At 39.8% G+C, this 14889-nt stretch overlaps 1 protein-coding gene across 1 annotated transcript; it reads right to left on the bottom strand.

Annotated features, from left to right (window-relative positions):
• Nucleotides 1–1002: 1002 nt before the first annotated feature.
• On the bottom strand, nt 1003–14188 carry OR52L1 (olfactory receptor family 52 subfamily L member 1). Its single transcript, XM_051823049.2, has one exon. The coding sequence runs from the start codon at nt 2625–2627 to the stop codon at nt 1641–1643; it is 987 nt and encodes a 328-aa protein (XP_051679009.2). The 5' UTR covers nt 2628–14188; the 3' UTR covers nt 1003–1640.
• Nucleotides 14189–14889: the final 701 nt, after the last annotated feature.

The raw sequence follows: 14889 nt of genomic DNA, 5'->3' as shown, positions 1-14889 counted from the left end.
ACAAGTGAAATAAAGGGAAAGATTGCAGACTGCTTTCTTTGATAGCCTACTGAAACAAAGTACCTCCAGGGTCAAGAAAATTGGTTTCCAACTGATATGGTACAATATGGCTTTGCCTTCTCAAAGACAACATTCTAGATTTTAGACCCAAGATATAGAATCAAACTGGTTCAAATGTATAATTCAGCCTGAAATAGAAAAATTCAAGCCCCTCCCCCATTAATTCATCCACAAGTGCCAAGGAAACCATGGACATAATACTCAGTATCACTGAAAGAATCTATTTATTAGGAGTTGAGAAAAATGTAAAAATGCCAACCATTCACTCTGCAATATGGAATCCCAAGACAGGACATTCTTGTCACCTGAGCATCTTACTTCCATGGAGCAGTGATTTGACTTCTCCCATGACTGAATAAAATGTGCTTCTTTTTAGTAACACAGAATAGTTAAACCAGATATTAAGGCAACATAAAGGATGCAACAAAACAATTGTGAGAGTACTCTTGAAGTTTTTATCCAGTTTCTATTAGAAGAAATGGAATTGACACCACTAATGCACACAATTTCAGAAAGAGAAACTTGGTATTTTTAAGTGATATAACTACCTCTACATTTTTACTAAATTTATTAAAGCTGTGTTTTTCAATACAAGACCATGAAATTTTATAACTGTTAGACACTAACAATTACATGGGTACTTTTTTGTAAATTAATATTTACAAAACACACATAAATTAACAGTTGACCTTATACTTCCTTAAACCTAAGCAAATAAATAAATTTATTTACATGAAGACTTTTTTAACTTTTATTTAATAAATATAAATTTCCAAAGTACAACTTTTGGATTATAGCAGCTTTTCCCCCCATAACCTCCCTCCCACCCACAACCATCCCATCTTCCGCTCCCTTTCCCATCCCATTCACATCAAAATTCATTTTCAATTATTTTTATATACAGAAGATTAATTTAGTATATACTAAGTAAAGATTTCAACAGTTCTTAAAGAAGAAATATACTAAATACATATATACTTTCCTTGAAAATGTAAATCATATTTTATTATAAATCCTAGGCCCTATTATAGGACTTATTCCACTTATGTTTATTTTAAATAAATAGCAACATAATTCCTATGGTGAAATGTATTTTCTCACATGTGGCCTTCTTAGCTGTAATGAAGGACTCTCTTATGAGCCCAGTGAACTGGAGTCACAGCAGTAACAGTGGCTTTGAAGACACTTTAACCCTAAAATCAGGTAAAGGTTGAAAGCTTTTATCCTAATTCCAGAAAATATTGCATACATTCACTGGGAAAAGGAAGGAAAGATGACATGTCCAGAGCTGTCATCCATCTCTTCCAACCCCAAGTCCTCCTAACACAAGAAGTAGGGAAATGTTGAAATTAGGAGCAAAATAAAGAGTAGGTGAAATATTCACAAATCCAGTGATCCAGCTAAATCTCAATAGGCTGTGAAACCAAGGACTTGTGGATATTTTTGTCATGAAACTATAAGGACTTGCAGAAATACTCATTATAGAATGGCCTCTTTCTATATAATTTAGACCAGTTGTGAGCTCCTGATTTTGTCTTTAACAAGAGCAGAAGGACATAATCAGGGTGTGTTAAGATCAATCATTTTGTGTACAACACTCTGAGAACTCGCTTGCGGATCTGATGAGTCTTCACCCCATAGACAACAGGATTGAGGGCAGGTGGCACAAGAAGATAGAGCGTGGCCAGAAGAACATGGACATGATGGGGAACATGATGACCAAAGCGGTGAGTGAGGAAGGAGAACATTCCAGGGACATAGAAGACCAGGATGACACAAACATGAGAGCCACAAGTGCTAAAGGCCTTTAATCGGGCCTCAACCCCTGGTACCTTCAGCACTGCCTGGAGTATGAGGGCATAGGAAATACCAATGGCTAGAACATCTAGCCCAACCACAAGCAGTGCCACTGCTAGCCCATAAGCTCGGTTCACTGCAGTTTCTGAGCAGGCAAGTTTTACCACAGCCATATGCTCGCAATAAGCATGGCCTATGATGGTGGCCTGGCAGAAGATAAGGTTCTGCAACAGGATGGGGAAGGGAATGAGAAGAAGTAATCCCCGCACTAGCACTGCCATTCCAATGCGCCCTATGACCCCCGGATGCAGGATGGTGGAATGGTGCAGAGGATGACAAATGGCCACATAACGATCCAGAGCCATGGCCACAAGTACCCCTGACTCCATTGAGGAGAATGCATGGATGAAAAACATCTGAATGAGGCAGACAATGTACCCAATCTCATGGGCATGAACCAGGAGTACTGCAAGGGCTTTGGGTGCAGTGGAGGAGGCCAGGACAAGATCAATAGCAGCTAGCATGGCCAGGAAAAGGTACATAGGTTGGTGCAAGGAGGAATCTGTCCAGATGATGAAGAGAATGGTAACATTGCCAACTAGCGCAAGGAAGTAAAGGACACCCAAGGGCAATGCTATCCAGTGCTGGCTTTCTTCTAAACCTGGAATACCTACCAGGAAAAAAGACGGCTGGGGTAGCCTCCAACTAGAATTGCTTAGAGTCATCATCAATGTCTTAGAAAGAGATGAAGGAAAAGAAACTGAAGTCATGATTTCTCCATTCTTGATTTTGTATCACATTGGCCAGATTTGGCTACCATCTTCATGAGAAGAATAAAGAGACTTAAACTGCAACATAAAGCAATAAAGTTAGATACAAGGAAAAAAGTATCCTCTTCTGGAGACAATGTTCTTACAGGTGAAACTCCCACAGGTCTGAATTAGGATAGTCTAGTTGTGTTTAGAGATCAGAATACATGAGCTGCTAACCTCTACTACTTAATTACTTGTATTTTGCAATTTTCCATTTGAAAGGTTCTTTTAATTACCCTATCCGCATTACTGGCACCAGAAATTAAACTATTATCTTTGAAACTAATCTTCCTTAATTTAGAACTCTATCATTGTTCCTCCTATAGCCTCAGTCTCACTGTCTTCTCCATTTTACTACCTGTTGTTAATCCCTGGGTTCTATCCTATTCTCTTTCCTATTTTGAACATTAGCTTTGAACTCAGTTCATCCATTGCCTTGTTTTAACTATCTATATATTTTTATTTCTTCCAAGTTCATAAGTCAAATAGCTCTCTGAAATATAAACCTATTTTGCTTTTGCTTTCTGAATATCTACACCAGGCACTCATCATGTTCAAAATGAAGTTAACCCATCTATCCTTCCCAAGGATGTCCTATAGCCTTTTCTTCAATATTTTTATGAATTATATTATAATCTACCTGTCCAACATGAACTATAAATTTGTAAACTGTCTATATTCATTTGTCCCTCTTATCCTTATTGACTAATTCCGGTTGACTTTATTTTTAGCCCTTCCTATAGCTGCTCATTTTTTTCAACACCCAATGTCACTGCCTTAGTTCACACTACAAGTTTCTCTCACCCAGATTGCTAAAAGATCTCTCTGCTTTTGTCTTATTCCCCTAACCTACTCTGAAATGAGGATTTTTCCTAAAATGCAGATGTCATCATGTTATGCCTATTGCTAAAATCATTCAGTGAATTTAAAATACAGAAAAATAAAAATTTTAACACTATCAGAAGAGGTTTGCAAAGGTTATCTTTTCAGCATTCATTTTGTTTTACAGTTAACATATCTCCACATGTTTATTTTGCTTCAAACATTCTAACATTCTTGGAGTTGTATGAGTATACCACTATAATTTATTTAAGCTTTTTACATATTCTTTTTTCCTGTTCCTTTATGTCAATTGGTCCTCCTCCTACTTCAAAATTCAGAGTCCACTGCCTCCTGCCCTTCAGAAAGGACTCGATGCCTGTGTTGGCCAATATTGAGTATATCTGGAGCACTATCTTTTGTTACCCTCCTTTGTTCATCCATAACTTTCTGGTTTACCAGTATTGTAGGAATTTTTTCAGTGTTTTAATGGTTTGTTTCACAAGAATGAGCCACGTCTCTTTAAAGTTCATACTTACAAGCTAGCATGGTGGACATCCACATGTAGTGTAATAAATACAAACTTCAGAGGCAGACAAACTTGGGTTCCAATATTGTCCATTTCATATTCTAGGAATGAAACCTTGGCTGACTATTTAATCTCAATGAGTCTTAATTTTCCCATGTAATGGGAAGATAAAATAATATCAACACTATAGTAAATACATAGTAAATGATGTGTACAAAATTCTGATATATAGGTTATTTTATAAATTATACTTATCATTAACAGTAATAATAAAAGATGACAGAGTATGAGATCAAACTATTCTTTCCTTCTTTTGTCTCTGGGACTGCATTTCTGTGTCAGACTTTTCATGCCTGTCTCTCAGTGTGATGTTTCAGTAACCAGTGTCTCTGACATGAAGGACCAAATAAGTAGGTCTTTTGCTTAACCTTCTCCATGTAATTCACATCTTGAGCCTTAAAACAAAACACTTGTCTGGATGTTTGTCTTAAAATACAGGTACAGTCTATGTTAGTTCTTTTCTGTGCTGAGGAGGGTGTGCACATGGGAATATAAAGATGAATAAAAGTTGAGCACGACTCAGTTCTATGGATTAGGCATCTATAGAATGTCAGTATGTCTTTTTCATAAATTAATAAGGACTAAAATACAACCCCAAAGCTCTGAATGTAACAACTACAAAATCTGAAATTCCAAGAGGCATGTATCTCCATGCCTTTGTTTTTCTTCCAGAGACAATTTAAAATACATGACATTTTTGTTGAGATCTCCAAGGGGAATCTCAGAATCTTTAAAAAATTCTTTCCATGCTTTACATTCCTTCCACATGGTGAGAAAATTGATTGCCTTCCTCTGCTACTCCCTTTCTTCCACACATTTCAGTTCTTTCTCATTTTTGGCTGTCAGAGAACTACTGTGTGAATGGAAGGCATTCTTGGCTTTCTAAAGGAATTTATTAATAAATTTAATGAGAGATTCACAGAGCAGTGGAGCTGAAGCCACAAGACAGTGGGGGAAGGATTGAAGCAGAGACACAGACTTTTTAGTATAACCTGCCTCTTTCTTTGTACTGCACAGCTTGTGAGCCTGGAGTAAAAACTTAGAGTGGATTATTGAGCATGTGATTCATAGAGGAAAAGCAGAAGACATTTATTCCTAGAGTGTAAAGATGTATTTACTTCTCTGAACAGGAAGCATATGACAATATTCAATGAGCTGATGTTATTCAATTCCTATATATTGATGTGAGTTTGATACAAGCAAGATCTCCTCTGTGAAATGGTCCTGCGATTCTGTAAGACAGCATGAGGTTACTCCTTTTCTTCCCTATCACAATCCCATTACTGCTTTGTCCTGACACTGATTATCTCATGCTGTAAAATCTGTCGGGAGTGATTCCTTGAAGAATATGGAGTATGCCTTTCTCATTATGGTAGTACCAGGGCAAACTCTAGAATTATTTGGTATCTGGTTGTTACTTGGTAATGTTGGCTGAATAAATAAGTATCCATGTGACTAATGTAAAGGACAAATAAATAAATGTGTAAGCATTTCAAAGAATTGGGAACCACAAATACTTGATGAGAAAGAGATTGAACTTGAATGACAAGAATGATGTAGCAGCCAGTGGGTGTCTATTGAAAAATAAAGTGACTGAGCCTCAATGTTCCTCACCTCAAAGGTGATTCTGGGCATTTCATGTCAGAAAAGGGCTGCTAAATCTCTCTTCTACTAGAGCCTATGATGGAATCCTAGAAGTGAGTCAGAAAGGAGGGGTTCCACTGGTCACTAGTAGTCACTTCTGCTACCGCCTCTAGTGAGAAGGGAAGCCTCCATGGGCTGTAACAGATCCTACTCTCCTTAATCTCCTTCTTAACAGTGACCCAGGGGGCCGGTGCTGTGGCAGAGTAGGTAAAGTCACCACCTGCAGTGCCAGCATCCCATATGGGCGCCGGTTCTGGTCCAGCTGTTCCACTTCCGATCCAGCTCTCTGCTATGGCCTGGGAAAGCAGCAGAAGATGGCCCAAGTCCTTGTGTGCCTGCACCCATGTGGGAGACCCAGAAGAAGCTCCTGGCTCCTGGCTTTGGATGAGCACAGCTCTGGTCATTGTGGCCAACTGGAGAGTGAACCAGCGGATGAAAGACCTCTCTCTCTGCCTCTCCTTCTCTTTATATATAACTCTTTCAAATAAATAAATAAATCATTTAAAAAAAAAAAAACATGACCTGAATTCCATAATAGTGGGGAAAAGGACAAGACAAGAAGACAGAGATTAGAGGAGGGCATAAAATAGTGGATTGGTGAAAATGTCCTAATGGGAGTTAACAAAAATCAAAGCACTCAGAAGCAGAGTTCCAGGCAACATATGAGACACATAGATAATCAAGAAAAGACACCTGATACAGAGGTATTGTTTTCCTGGTATCTGGACTGTCCTAAAGGATGCATCTTTTAAAGTCTTAAGTCAGCCTAGATGGAGACTCCGCAAAACCAGACAGAACTTAGCAAAAGAGAAAATCCCCAGATTCAGAAAGGCTCAACTACAGCCCTCCCTACTCAGCTCCAGGAGGAGTGAGTTCACCTCCACAATGAACTTCTGCACTCCTTGGGGTAACAATAACAAAGAGCAGCTTTTATTCAGAAAGGCCACAGAGAAGTCTCTAAATAACAGAGAGGAAAGCAAGCACATCATTCAAGGTCTGTATAGCTACAGTTGTGCAGTCAAGGTAGTTAACACAAGTACTAGCTCTGGCAAGACCTGGACAAAGGAGCTAAATCAGCTGTGCCCCCATGCAATGAATGTGATCATGAGGATTCCATAGTATGACTATGATGAATGTCTTTGTAAGTGCCTCACGTTGACCATGAAAGTTTAAGGAGATTAATAGGTATCTGCAAACTCACCAGTTAGGTTGCAGCAATTTATTATCCCCTAATCTACCTCAATCTAGGTTATTTTCTCTCCCTGATAGCACCCAGGTAAGATCTCAAGAAAAAAATTTACTCTGACAGGGAGAAATAAACTTAAGATTCCTAAATGTTGTCAGACCAGACTTAGTGGAAGACTCAGAGCCAAACTATCCAAGTCAAGAAATAATCCCTATAAAGGCTGTAGGAAAGGAAGAAGTCAGGTGTCAACAGTATTCCTCCAGTCATAAACCCTAAACCAGAGCACATTTTCCACACCTGAAATCCTGTGCAGCATCTCACCACAGGTTCTGTCATCATTACCCTGAAAAGGAAATCCAATCTTGATACACCCCCAAAGCAGAGATGGTGACTGTAAGATGCCTGGGCTAGCAGGATGTTATTACTAACCGGTAAGCCCCAAAGGATTCAGAGGCACAGCTGGACAAAGGCAAGTTTAGCATTCTAATTGGCAGGAGGCAGACTGAGCTAAAGTTCACAAGGTGGGGCTGGGGGGTGGATGGAAGAGAGGCAGAGGAGGCAACAGCACTGCCCCGCCCATATCTGTCCAGTGTTGGTCATCACCCCTAAACCTGTACATGTGAATGGCTATGCTAGGAAACTTCAGTTTCCAGTGTGCTAGGGAATCTCATACTGCTCAGACTTCTCATTCTTACAAAACAATCTTGGGCCGGCACCATGGCTCAATAGGCTAATCCTCCACCTTGCGGCAAGTTTACTATTGCCTTGCATTCAAGTTTACTATTCCTTTTAAGTGCAGCTCACATCCAATGACTGGTGATAAAAGAATACAAAAACCTGAGGGCCACAACAGGTTAAGCCACAGCTTGAAATGGTGGCAACCCAGTCAGAGTGCCTATTCTAGTGCACAGCTGCTTATCTTCTGATCTAGCTTCCTGATGATGTGCCTGGGAAGGCAGTGGAAGATACCCCATATAGCTGGGTCTCTTCTACCAATGTGGAATCTAACATGGAGTTCTTGGCTCCTGGTTTCAGTCTGGATCAGACCTGGATATTGAGGTCATTTGGAGAGTCAATCAACAGATAGAAAATCTCTCTCACTCTCACTCTCATTCTCTCTCTTTCCCTTGCACACAACCTTTCATACAAATAAATCTTCAAGAGAATCCATGATTTCAGCATTATTATACCCCAACATCAACATAAATTTCATGTTTGTTCTTTCCACAATTTTAGCAAAATTAATCTCACTCTGATGGGTGCTCTTTCCAAACTGATGCTCTATCCTTCTTATTGCCTCTAAATAGATCCTTTTCATATATATTATAAAAAGATAGTATGTGTTTATTTTTGGGCAAAAATTTGAAATTCACCTATAATTTTTATCATATATTTTTCAGTAACTTTATGAAGATCCCTTATATAAAGCCACTAGAAAAAAACAGAGAGGAATGTTCATGAAATTTTTCTGGGCAATGATTTCCTTGAAATGAAATCATAGACAAAGAGGAAAATAGACTAAGGGGGCTTAATCAAACTAAATAGCTTCTATACAGGAAAGAAATAATGAACAGAGTAGAGGAAGAACCAAAAAATGAGAGAAAATATTTGCAAACCATAGATCTGATAAATGGCTAATATCCAAAATTTATTTTTTGGGTTTTGTTTTGGAGAGATTGGTTTCAATTGGCTGCCTCTTTCCACTTCCACTTGGACCTCAAGCAACCGCCAGCAACTGCCTGCTCCCCAGGTTCTTGACCAGACCTATGCTACACTCTGGCTGGTTCTATACCCAGGGTTGCTGCCATCTGTCCTGCTGCCCACGTCCCCAACCCTGTCTCTAAAATGCTGTGGGCTCTGGCTGTCTGTGGCTCTGGTTTTCCAAGCCCTTTGGGTGCATGCCAACACTCTCCACAGTGCTTCAAGCTGGTTCCCCTCCTCCTGTGGGGCTTCCCTGGGTGGTTATCTTTTCTAATCTCCGTCGAGTATTTACCTCCTATGCTTCTCTTCACTGTTTTTCCCTAGCCTTGTGAAGCATGCTGCTCTCTAATCTGCTATTAGAATTTTCCTTGTGTCCATTTTTAAACCAAATTATTATTATTTTTTGCTGTCCAGTCCCAGGACCGGGCTGAGAAAGGGTAGACACCATTTTAAATCAACCAGGGAAGCCTGCAAGTGTGTACACAAGAGCCCACTGAGAGGGGGCACCTGAACACAGTGTCGGCAACCTCAGTGGGCCGGCATTAAGTCGGTGACTGTAGCATGTGATACAGAGCTAGGAATGGAGGGAACAGCCCACAACCCCGATTGTCTCAAGACATAGACCAGGAAGTGGTTGGGCAACTACCAGAAACAGAGTGGCAACTGCACCAGCAGTGTCTGGGAGAACCTTAGTTGCTGAGACCTTGGGGCCTAGGTGGCTACATGAAATACTGCAGGACATAGCTGGGAATAGCTACCCTGGAAACTCACCCCGCCCTAATGCACTGACCAGAGCCCTCAGGGCACACCCACAATACATCTCCTGGTATTCACTGAAGGACAGACATTCCACAAAGCCAAAGAAACACAGACCCCAAAATAAAAGTCAACTGAAGAAAAAATTAAAATCAACTCCAGAAATGCTGAAAAATAAGAACCAAGATTCAAATAACAAGAATAAGGAATTCACAATGAACCCTCCCCAGCGGAACACAACAATATTTCAATATTGGAATGTGAAGATGAAGAGACTGAGGAAATGCCAGAAATGGAATTTGGAAATTAATGATAGGATTACTAAAAAAAAAAATCAGAAGCAAATCCATGAACTAAACTATACAAGACAAGAATGAAATTTTTTCCCAGGAAATCAAGAATATAAAGAGAAATCATTTAAAAATTAGGAATTTGACCGGTACCATGGCTCACTAGACTAATCCTCTGCCTGCGGTGCCAGTACCTCAGGTTCTTGTCCCGGTTGAGGCGCCGGATTCTGTCCCAGTTGCTCCTCTTCCAGTCCAGCTCTCTGCTGTGGCCCGGGAAGGCAGTGGAGGATGGCCCAAGTGCTTGGGCCCTGTACCTGCATGGGAGACCAGGAGGAAGCACCTGGCTCCTGGCTTTGGATCGGCGCAGCGCACAGGCCATGGCAGCCATTTGGGGGGTAAACCAATGGAAAAGGAAGATCTTTCTCTCTGTCTCTCTCTCTCTCTCACTGTCTAACTCTGCCTGTAAAATAAAAATGAGGAATTCAATGGATCAAATAAAAAGTGCAGTGGAAAGTCTTAACTGCAGACTTGATGAAGCAGAAGAAAGAATATCCAAACTAGAAGATAAATCTTTGGAAATCCCACAGTCAAACAAACAAACAAAAAAAAAAACAAGAAAATAGAAAACCTAAAAACCGTGTAGGAGACTTATGGGATACTATCAAATGGCCAAACATACAGGTCTTAGGAGTGCCTGAGGGAGTGGAAGGAGAGAAAAGAATACAAAGCCTATTTAGTGAAATAATTACAGAAATCTTCCTCAATTTGGAGAAAGAAAGGAATGATCAAATAGAGGAAGCACCTAGAATTCCTAACAGACATGACCAGAAAAGATCTTCACCAGGACATATTACAGTCAAACTATCCACAATAAAACATAAAGAAAAGATTCTAAAATGGGCACGAGAAAAACACCACCCTACTTTCAGAGGATCACCAATTAGACTCATAGCTGACTTCTTGTGAGAAATCCTACAGGTTAAAAAGGGATGGCAAGATATAATCCAAGTCTTACAAGAAAAAAACTGTCAACACCAAATACTGTACCCTGCAAAGCTTACATTTATAGATTAAGGTGAAATAAACAGCTTCCATAACAAACAGAAATTGAAAAAATTTGTTGACATTCGCCCAGCTCTATAAAATACGTTTAAAGATGTGCTACACACAGAAACACAGAGAGATAGCCACCATTATGAATGAGAAGACATAAAAACCACCAGTAGTAGAAGTACAAAAGAAACCTAAAGTAAACAAGAGGAATAATGATTTTAAAAATGGCAGGGTCAAGTCGTTACTTATCAATAGTGACCTTGAATGTAAATGGCCTCAATTCTTCAGTTAAAAGATACATATTGGGAGCCAGAGGTGTGGCGTAGAAGGTAAGACTGCCACTTGTAGTGCCAGCATCTCATATGGGTGTCAACCCAAGTCCTGGCTGCTCCACTTCCAATCCAGCTTTCTGCTGTGCCCTGGGAAACCAGAAGAAGATGGCCTAAGTCCTTGGACCCTTGCACCCATGTGGGAGATCTGGAAGAAGCTACTGGCTCCTGGCTTCAGATCAGCACAGTTCCAGCTGTTGGGGTCATCTGGGGAGTGAACCAACAGATGGAAGACCTCTCTCTCTCTCTCTCTCTCTCTCTCTCTCTGCTTCTGCCTCTCTATAATTCTGTCTTTCAAATAAAGAAATAAATCTTTTTTTAAAAAAGATACATATTGGCTGATTGGATTAAAAAACAAGACCCATCTATTTGCTGCTTATAAGAAACACATCTCACTAACAAAAATACGCAGTGAAAGGAAAAGATTGGAAAAAGATAGTCCATGCTAACATAAGCAAAAAAAGGGGCTGGTGTTGCCATCCTAATATCAGACAAAATAGATTTTAACACAAAAACTGTTGAGATGAAGGACACTATGTAATGATTAAAGGATCAATCCAACAGGAAGATGTGACTATAATAAACATGTATGTACCCAATTACAGGGCACCTGGCTACTTAAAAAAATGTTAATAGACATAAAGGGAGACATAGATTCTAATGCAACAGTAATGAGGGACTTTAATACCCCACTTTCAGCAATGGACAGATAAACCAGATAAAAATTCAGCAAGGAAATAAGAGTTAATTGACACTCTAGACCAAACGGACCTGACGGATATCTGCAGAAACTTTCATCCACAGTGCCAGAATACAGATTCTTCTCATCAGTGCATGGAACTTTTTCTAAGATAGATCATATGGTAGGCCACAAAGCAAGACTCAACAAATTCAAAAGATTGAAATCATTCCATGCACCTTCTCAAACCACAATGGTATTAAAGCTAGAAATTAACAACTCAAAAATTTCTAGAACATACATAACACATGGAGCCTGAACAACATGCTCCTGAATGAACAATGCATCAAAGAAGAAATCAAAATAAATATCAAAAAATTTCTGGAAACAAATGAATTTGACAGTAAATCAGAACAAATTCTATGGAATACAGCAAAATTAGTGTTAAGAGAGAAGTTCATAGAAGTAAGGACCTACATGAAGAAACTTGAAAGGTACCAAAGAAATGAGTTATCAAGATATCTCAAGGATCTAGAAGATCAACAACAAACCAAACCCAAAACTAGTAGGAGGAAAAATAATTAAACAGAGAGAAGAATAAACAAGATTTAAAGCAAAAAATACAAAAATCAGTGAAATAAAAATCTGGTTTTATGAAAAAGTAAACAAAATCAATATACCATCAGTGCAACTAATCAAAAAAAAAATAGAGGGAGAATACCCAAATAAATAAAAGCAGATGAAAAAGGAAATGTAATGACAGACACCACATAAATAAAAAGACTCATCAGAAATTACTATATGCCAACAATCAGGAGAACCTAGAAGAAATGGAGAGATTTCTGAACACATATACCCTACTTAAATTGAGCCATGAAAGCACAGAAAACCTCCCAAATTCTTTCTATGAAGCCAGCATCACCTTAATTCCTAAACCTGAGAAAAAGAACTACAGATCAATTGCCCTGATGAACATAGACACAAAATCACTGTGGGACCGGCATTGTGGCTCACTTGGTTAATCCTCTGCCTGCAGCACCGACATCCCATATGGGCACCAGGTTCTAGTCCCGGTTGCTCCTCTTCCAGTCCAACTCTCTACTGTCGCCCGGGAGGGCAGTGGAGGATGGCCCAAGTGTTTAGGCCCCTGCCACCGCATGGGAGACCAGGAAGAAGCACCTGGCTCCTGGCTTCTAATCGGCACAGCGCCAGCCATAGTGGCCATTTGGGAAGTGAACCAATGGAGGGAAGTCCTTTCTCTCTGTCTCTCTCTCTCACTGTCTATAACTCTACCTGTCAAATAAATTTAAAAAATCAATCAATATGATACATCACATTATAAACTGCTGAACAAAAATCATTTGATTATCTCACTAGATGCAGAGAAAGCATTTGATAAAATGCAATACCCTTTCATGATGAAAACTCTAAGCAAATATGTTATAGAAGGAGCATTTCTCAACACAATCAAGGCAATTTATGACAAACCCACAATCAGCATCCTATTGAATGGGGAAAAGTTGGAAGCATTCCCATTGAGATCTAGAACCAGACAAAGATGCCCACTGTCACCATTGCTATTCAATATAGTCCTGGATGTTTTAGCCAGAGCCATTAGACAAGAAAAATGAAATCAAAGGAATACAAATTGAGAAGGAGGAAGTCAAACTATCCCTATTTGCAGATGACATGATTCTATATATAGGGGATCCAAAAGACTAAACTAAGAGACTATTGGAACTCATAGAAGAGTTTGGTAAAGTAGCAGGATATAAAGTAAATATACAAAAATCAACAGCCTTTGTATACACAGTAAATGCCATGACTGAGAGAACTTCTAATATCAATCCCATCCAGGGGAAGTGAGATACACAGCAGACCCATAGAATGGCAGATGTCCTAAACAGCACTCTGGCCTCAGAATCAGCCCTTAAGGCATGCGGATCCGGCTGAAAAGCCCATGAGAGTATTTCAGGCATGGAAAGCCAAGACACTCTGGGAAAAAAAAAAAAAAAACTAAATGAAAGATCTCCACGAGTGAGATCCCAGTGGAAAGAACGGGTCATCAAAGAAGGAGGTACCTTTCTCTGAAGGGAGGGGAGAACTTCCACTTTGACCATGGCCTTGTCTAAATATGATCACAGTCGGTGAACTCAGGGGGCTTCCATAGCCTTGGCAGCTCATGACAAGAGCCTAGGGTGATTACTGACGCCATAAACAAGAGTGTCAATTTGTTAAGTCAACAACAGGAGTCACTGTGCACTTACTCCTCATGTAGGATCTCTGTCCTTAGTGTGCTGTACATTGAGATTTAATGCTATAACTAGTACTCAAACAGTATTGTTCACTTTATGTTTCTGTGTGGGAGCAAACTGTTGAAATCTTTACTTAATGTATGCTAAACTGATCTTCTGTATATAAAGAGAATCGAAAATGAATCTTGATGTGAATGGAAGGGGAGAGGGAGTGGGAAAGGGGAGGGTTGCGGGTGGGAGGGACATTATGGGGGGGAAGCCATTGTAATCCATAAGCTGTACTTTGGAAATTTATATTCATTAAATAAAAGTTAAAAAAAAATATCAATCCCATTCACAAAAGCTACAATATAAATCGAATACCTTGGAATAAATTTAATCAGAGATGTCAAAGTTTCCTACAATGAGAATTAAAAAGCATTTTTTAAAAAAAGAAATAGAGGCAGGCGCCATGGCTCACTAGACTAATCCTCCGCCTGTGGCACCAGTACTCTGGGTTCTAGTCCCGGTTGGGGCGCTGGATTCTGTCCCAGTTGCTCCTCTTCCAGTCCAGCTCTCTGCTGTGGCCCAGGAGTGCAGTGGAGGATGGCAAAAGTGCCTGGGCCCTGCACCCATGTGGGAGACCAGGAGGAAGCAACTGGCTCCTGGCTTCAGATGGGCACAGCGTGCCGGCCATGGCGGCCATTTGGGGCGTGAACCAACGGAAAAGGAAGACCTTTCTCTCTGTCTCTCTCTCACTGTCTAACTCTGCCTGTCAAAAAATAAATAAATAAATAATAGAAGAAGATACAAAAAAAATGGAAAAATCTTCCATGTCCATGGATTGGAAGAATCAATATCATCATAATGTTCATACTACCGAAAGCAAACTACAATTTCAGTGTGATACCAATCAAAATAGCAAGGACATTCTTCTCAG

Source organism: Oryctolagus cuniculus, chromosome 1 (assembly GCF_964237555.1).
Source record: "Oryctolagus cuniculus chromosome 1, mOryCun1.1, whole genome shotgun sequence".
NCBI lineage: Eukaryota > Metazoa > Chordata > Mammalia > Lagomorpha > Leporidae > Oryctolagus > Oryctolagus cuniculus.
This window is presented reverse-complemented; position numbering and strand designations above follow the sequence as displayed.

Coding starts and splice junctions, on each gene's coding strand:
- OR52L1 (XM_051823049.2), bottom strand. CDS start 2,627: ATGACTTCAGTTTCTTTTCCTTCATCTCTTTCTAAGACATTGATGATG.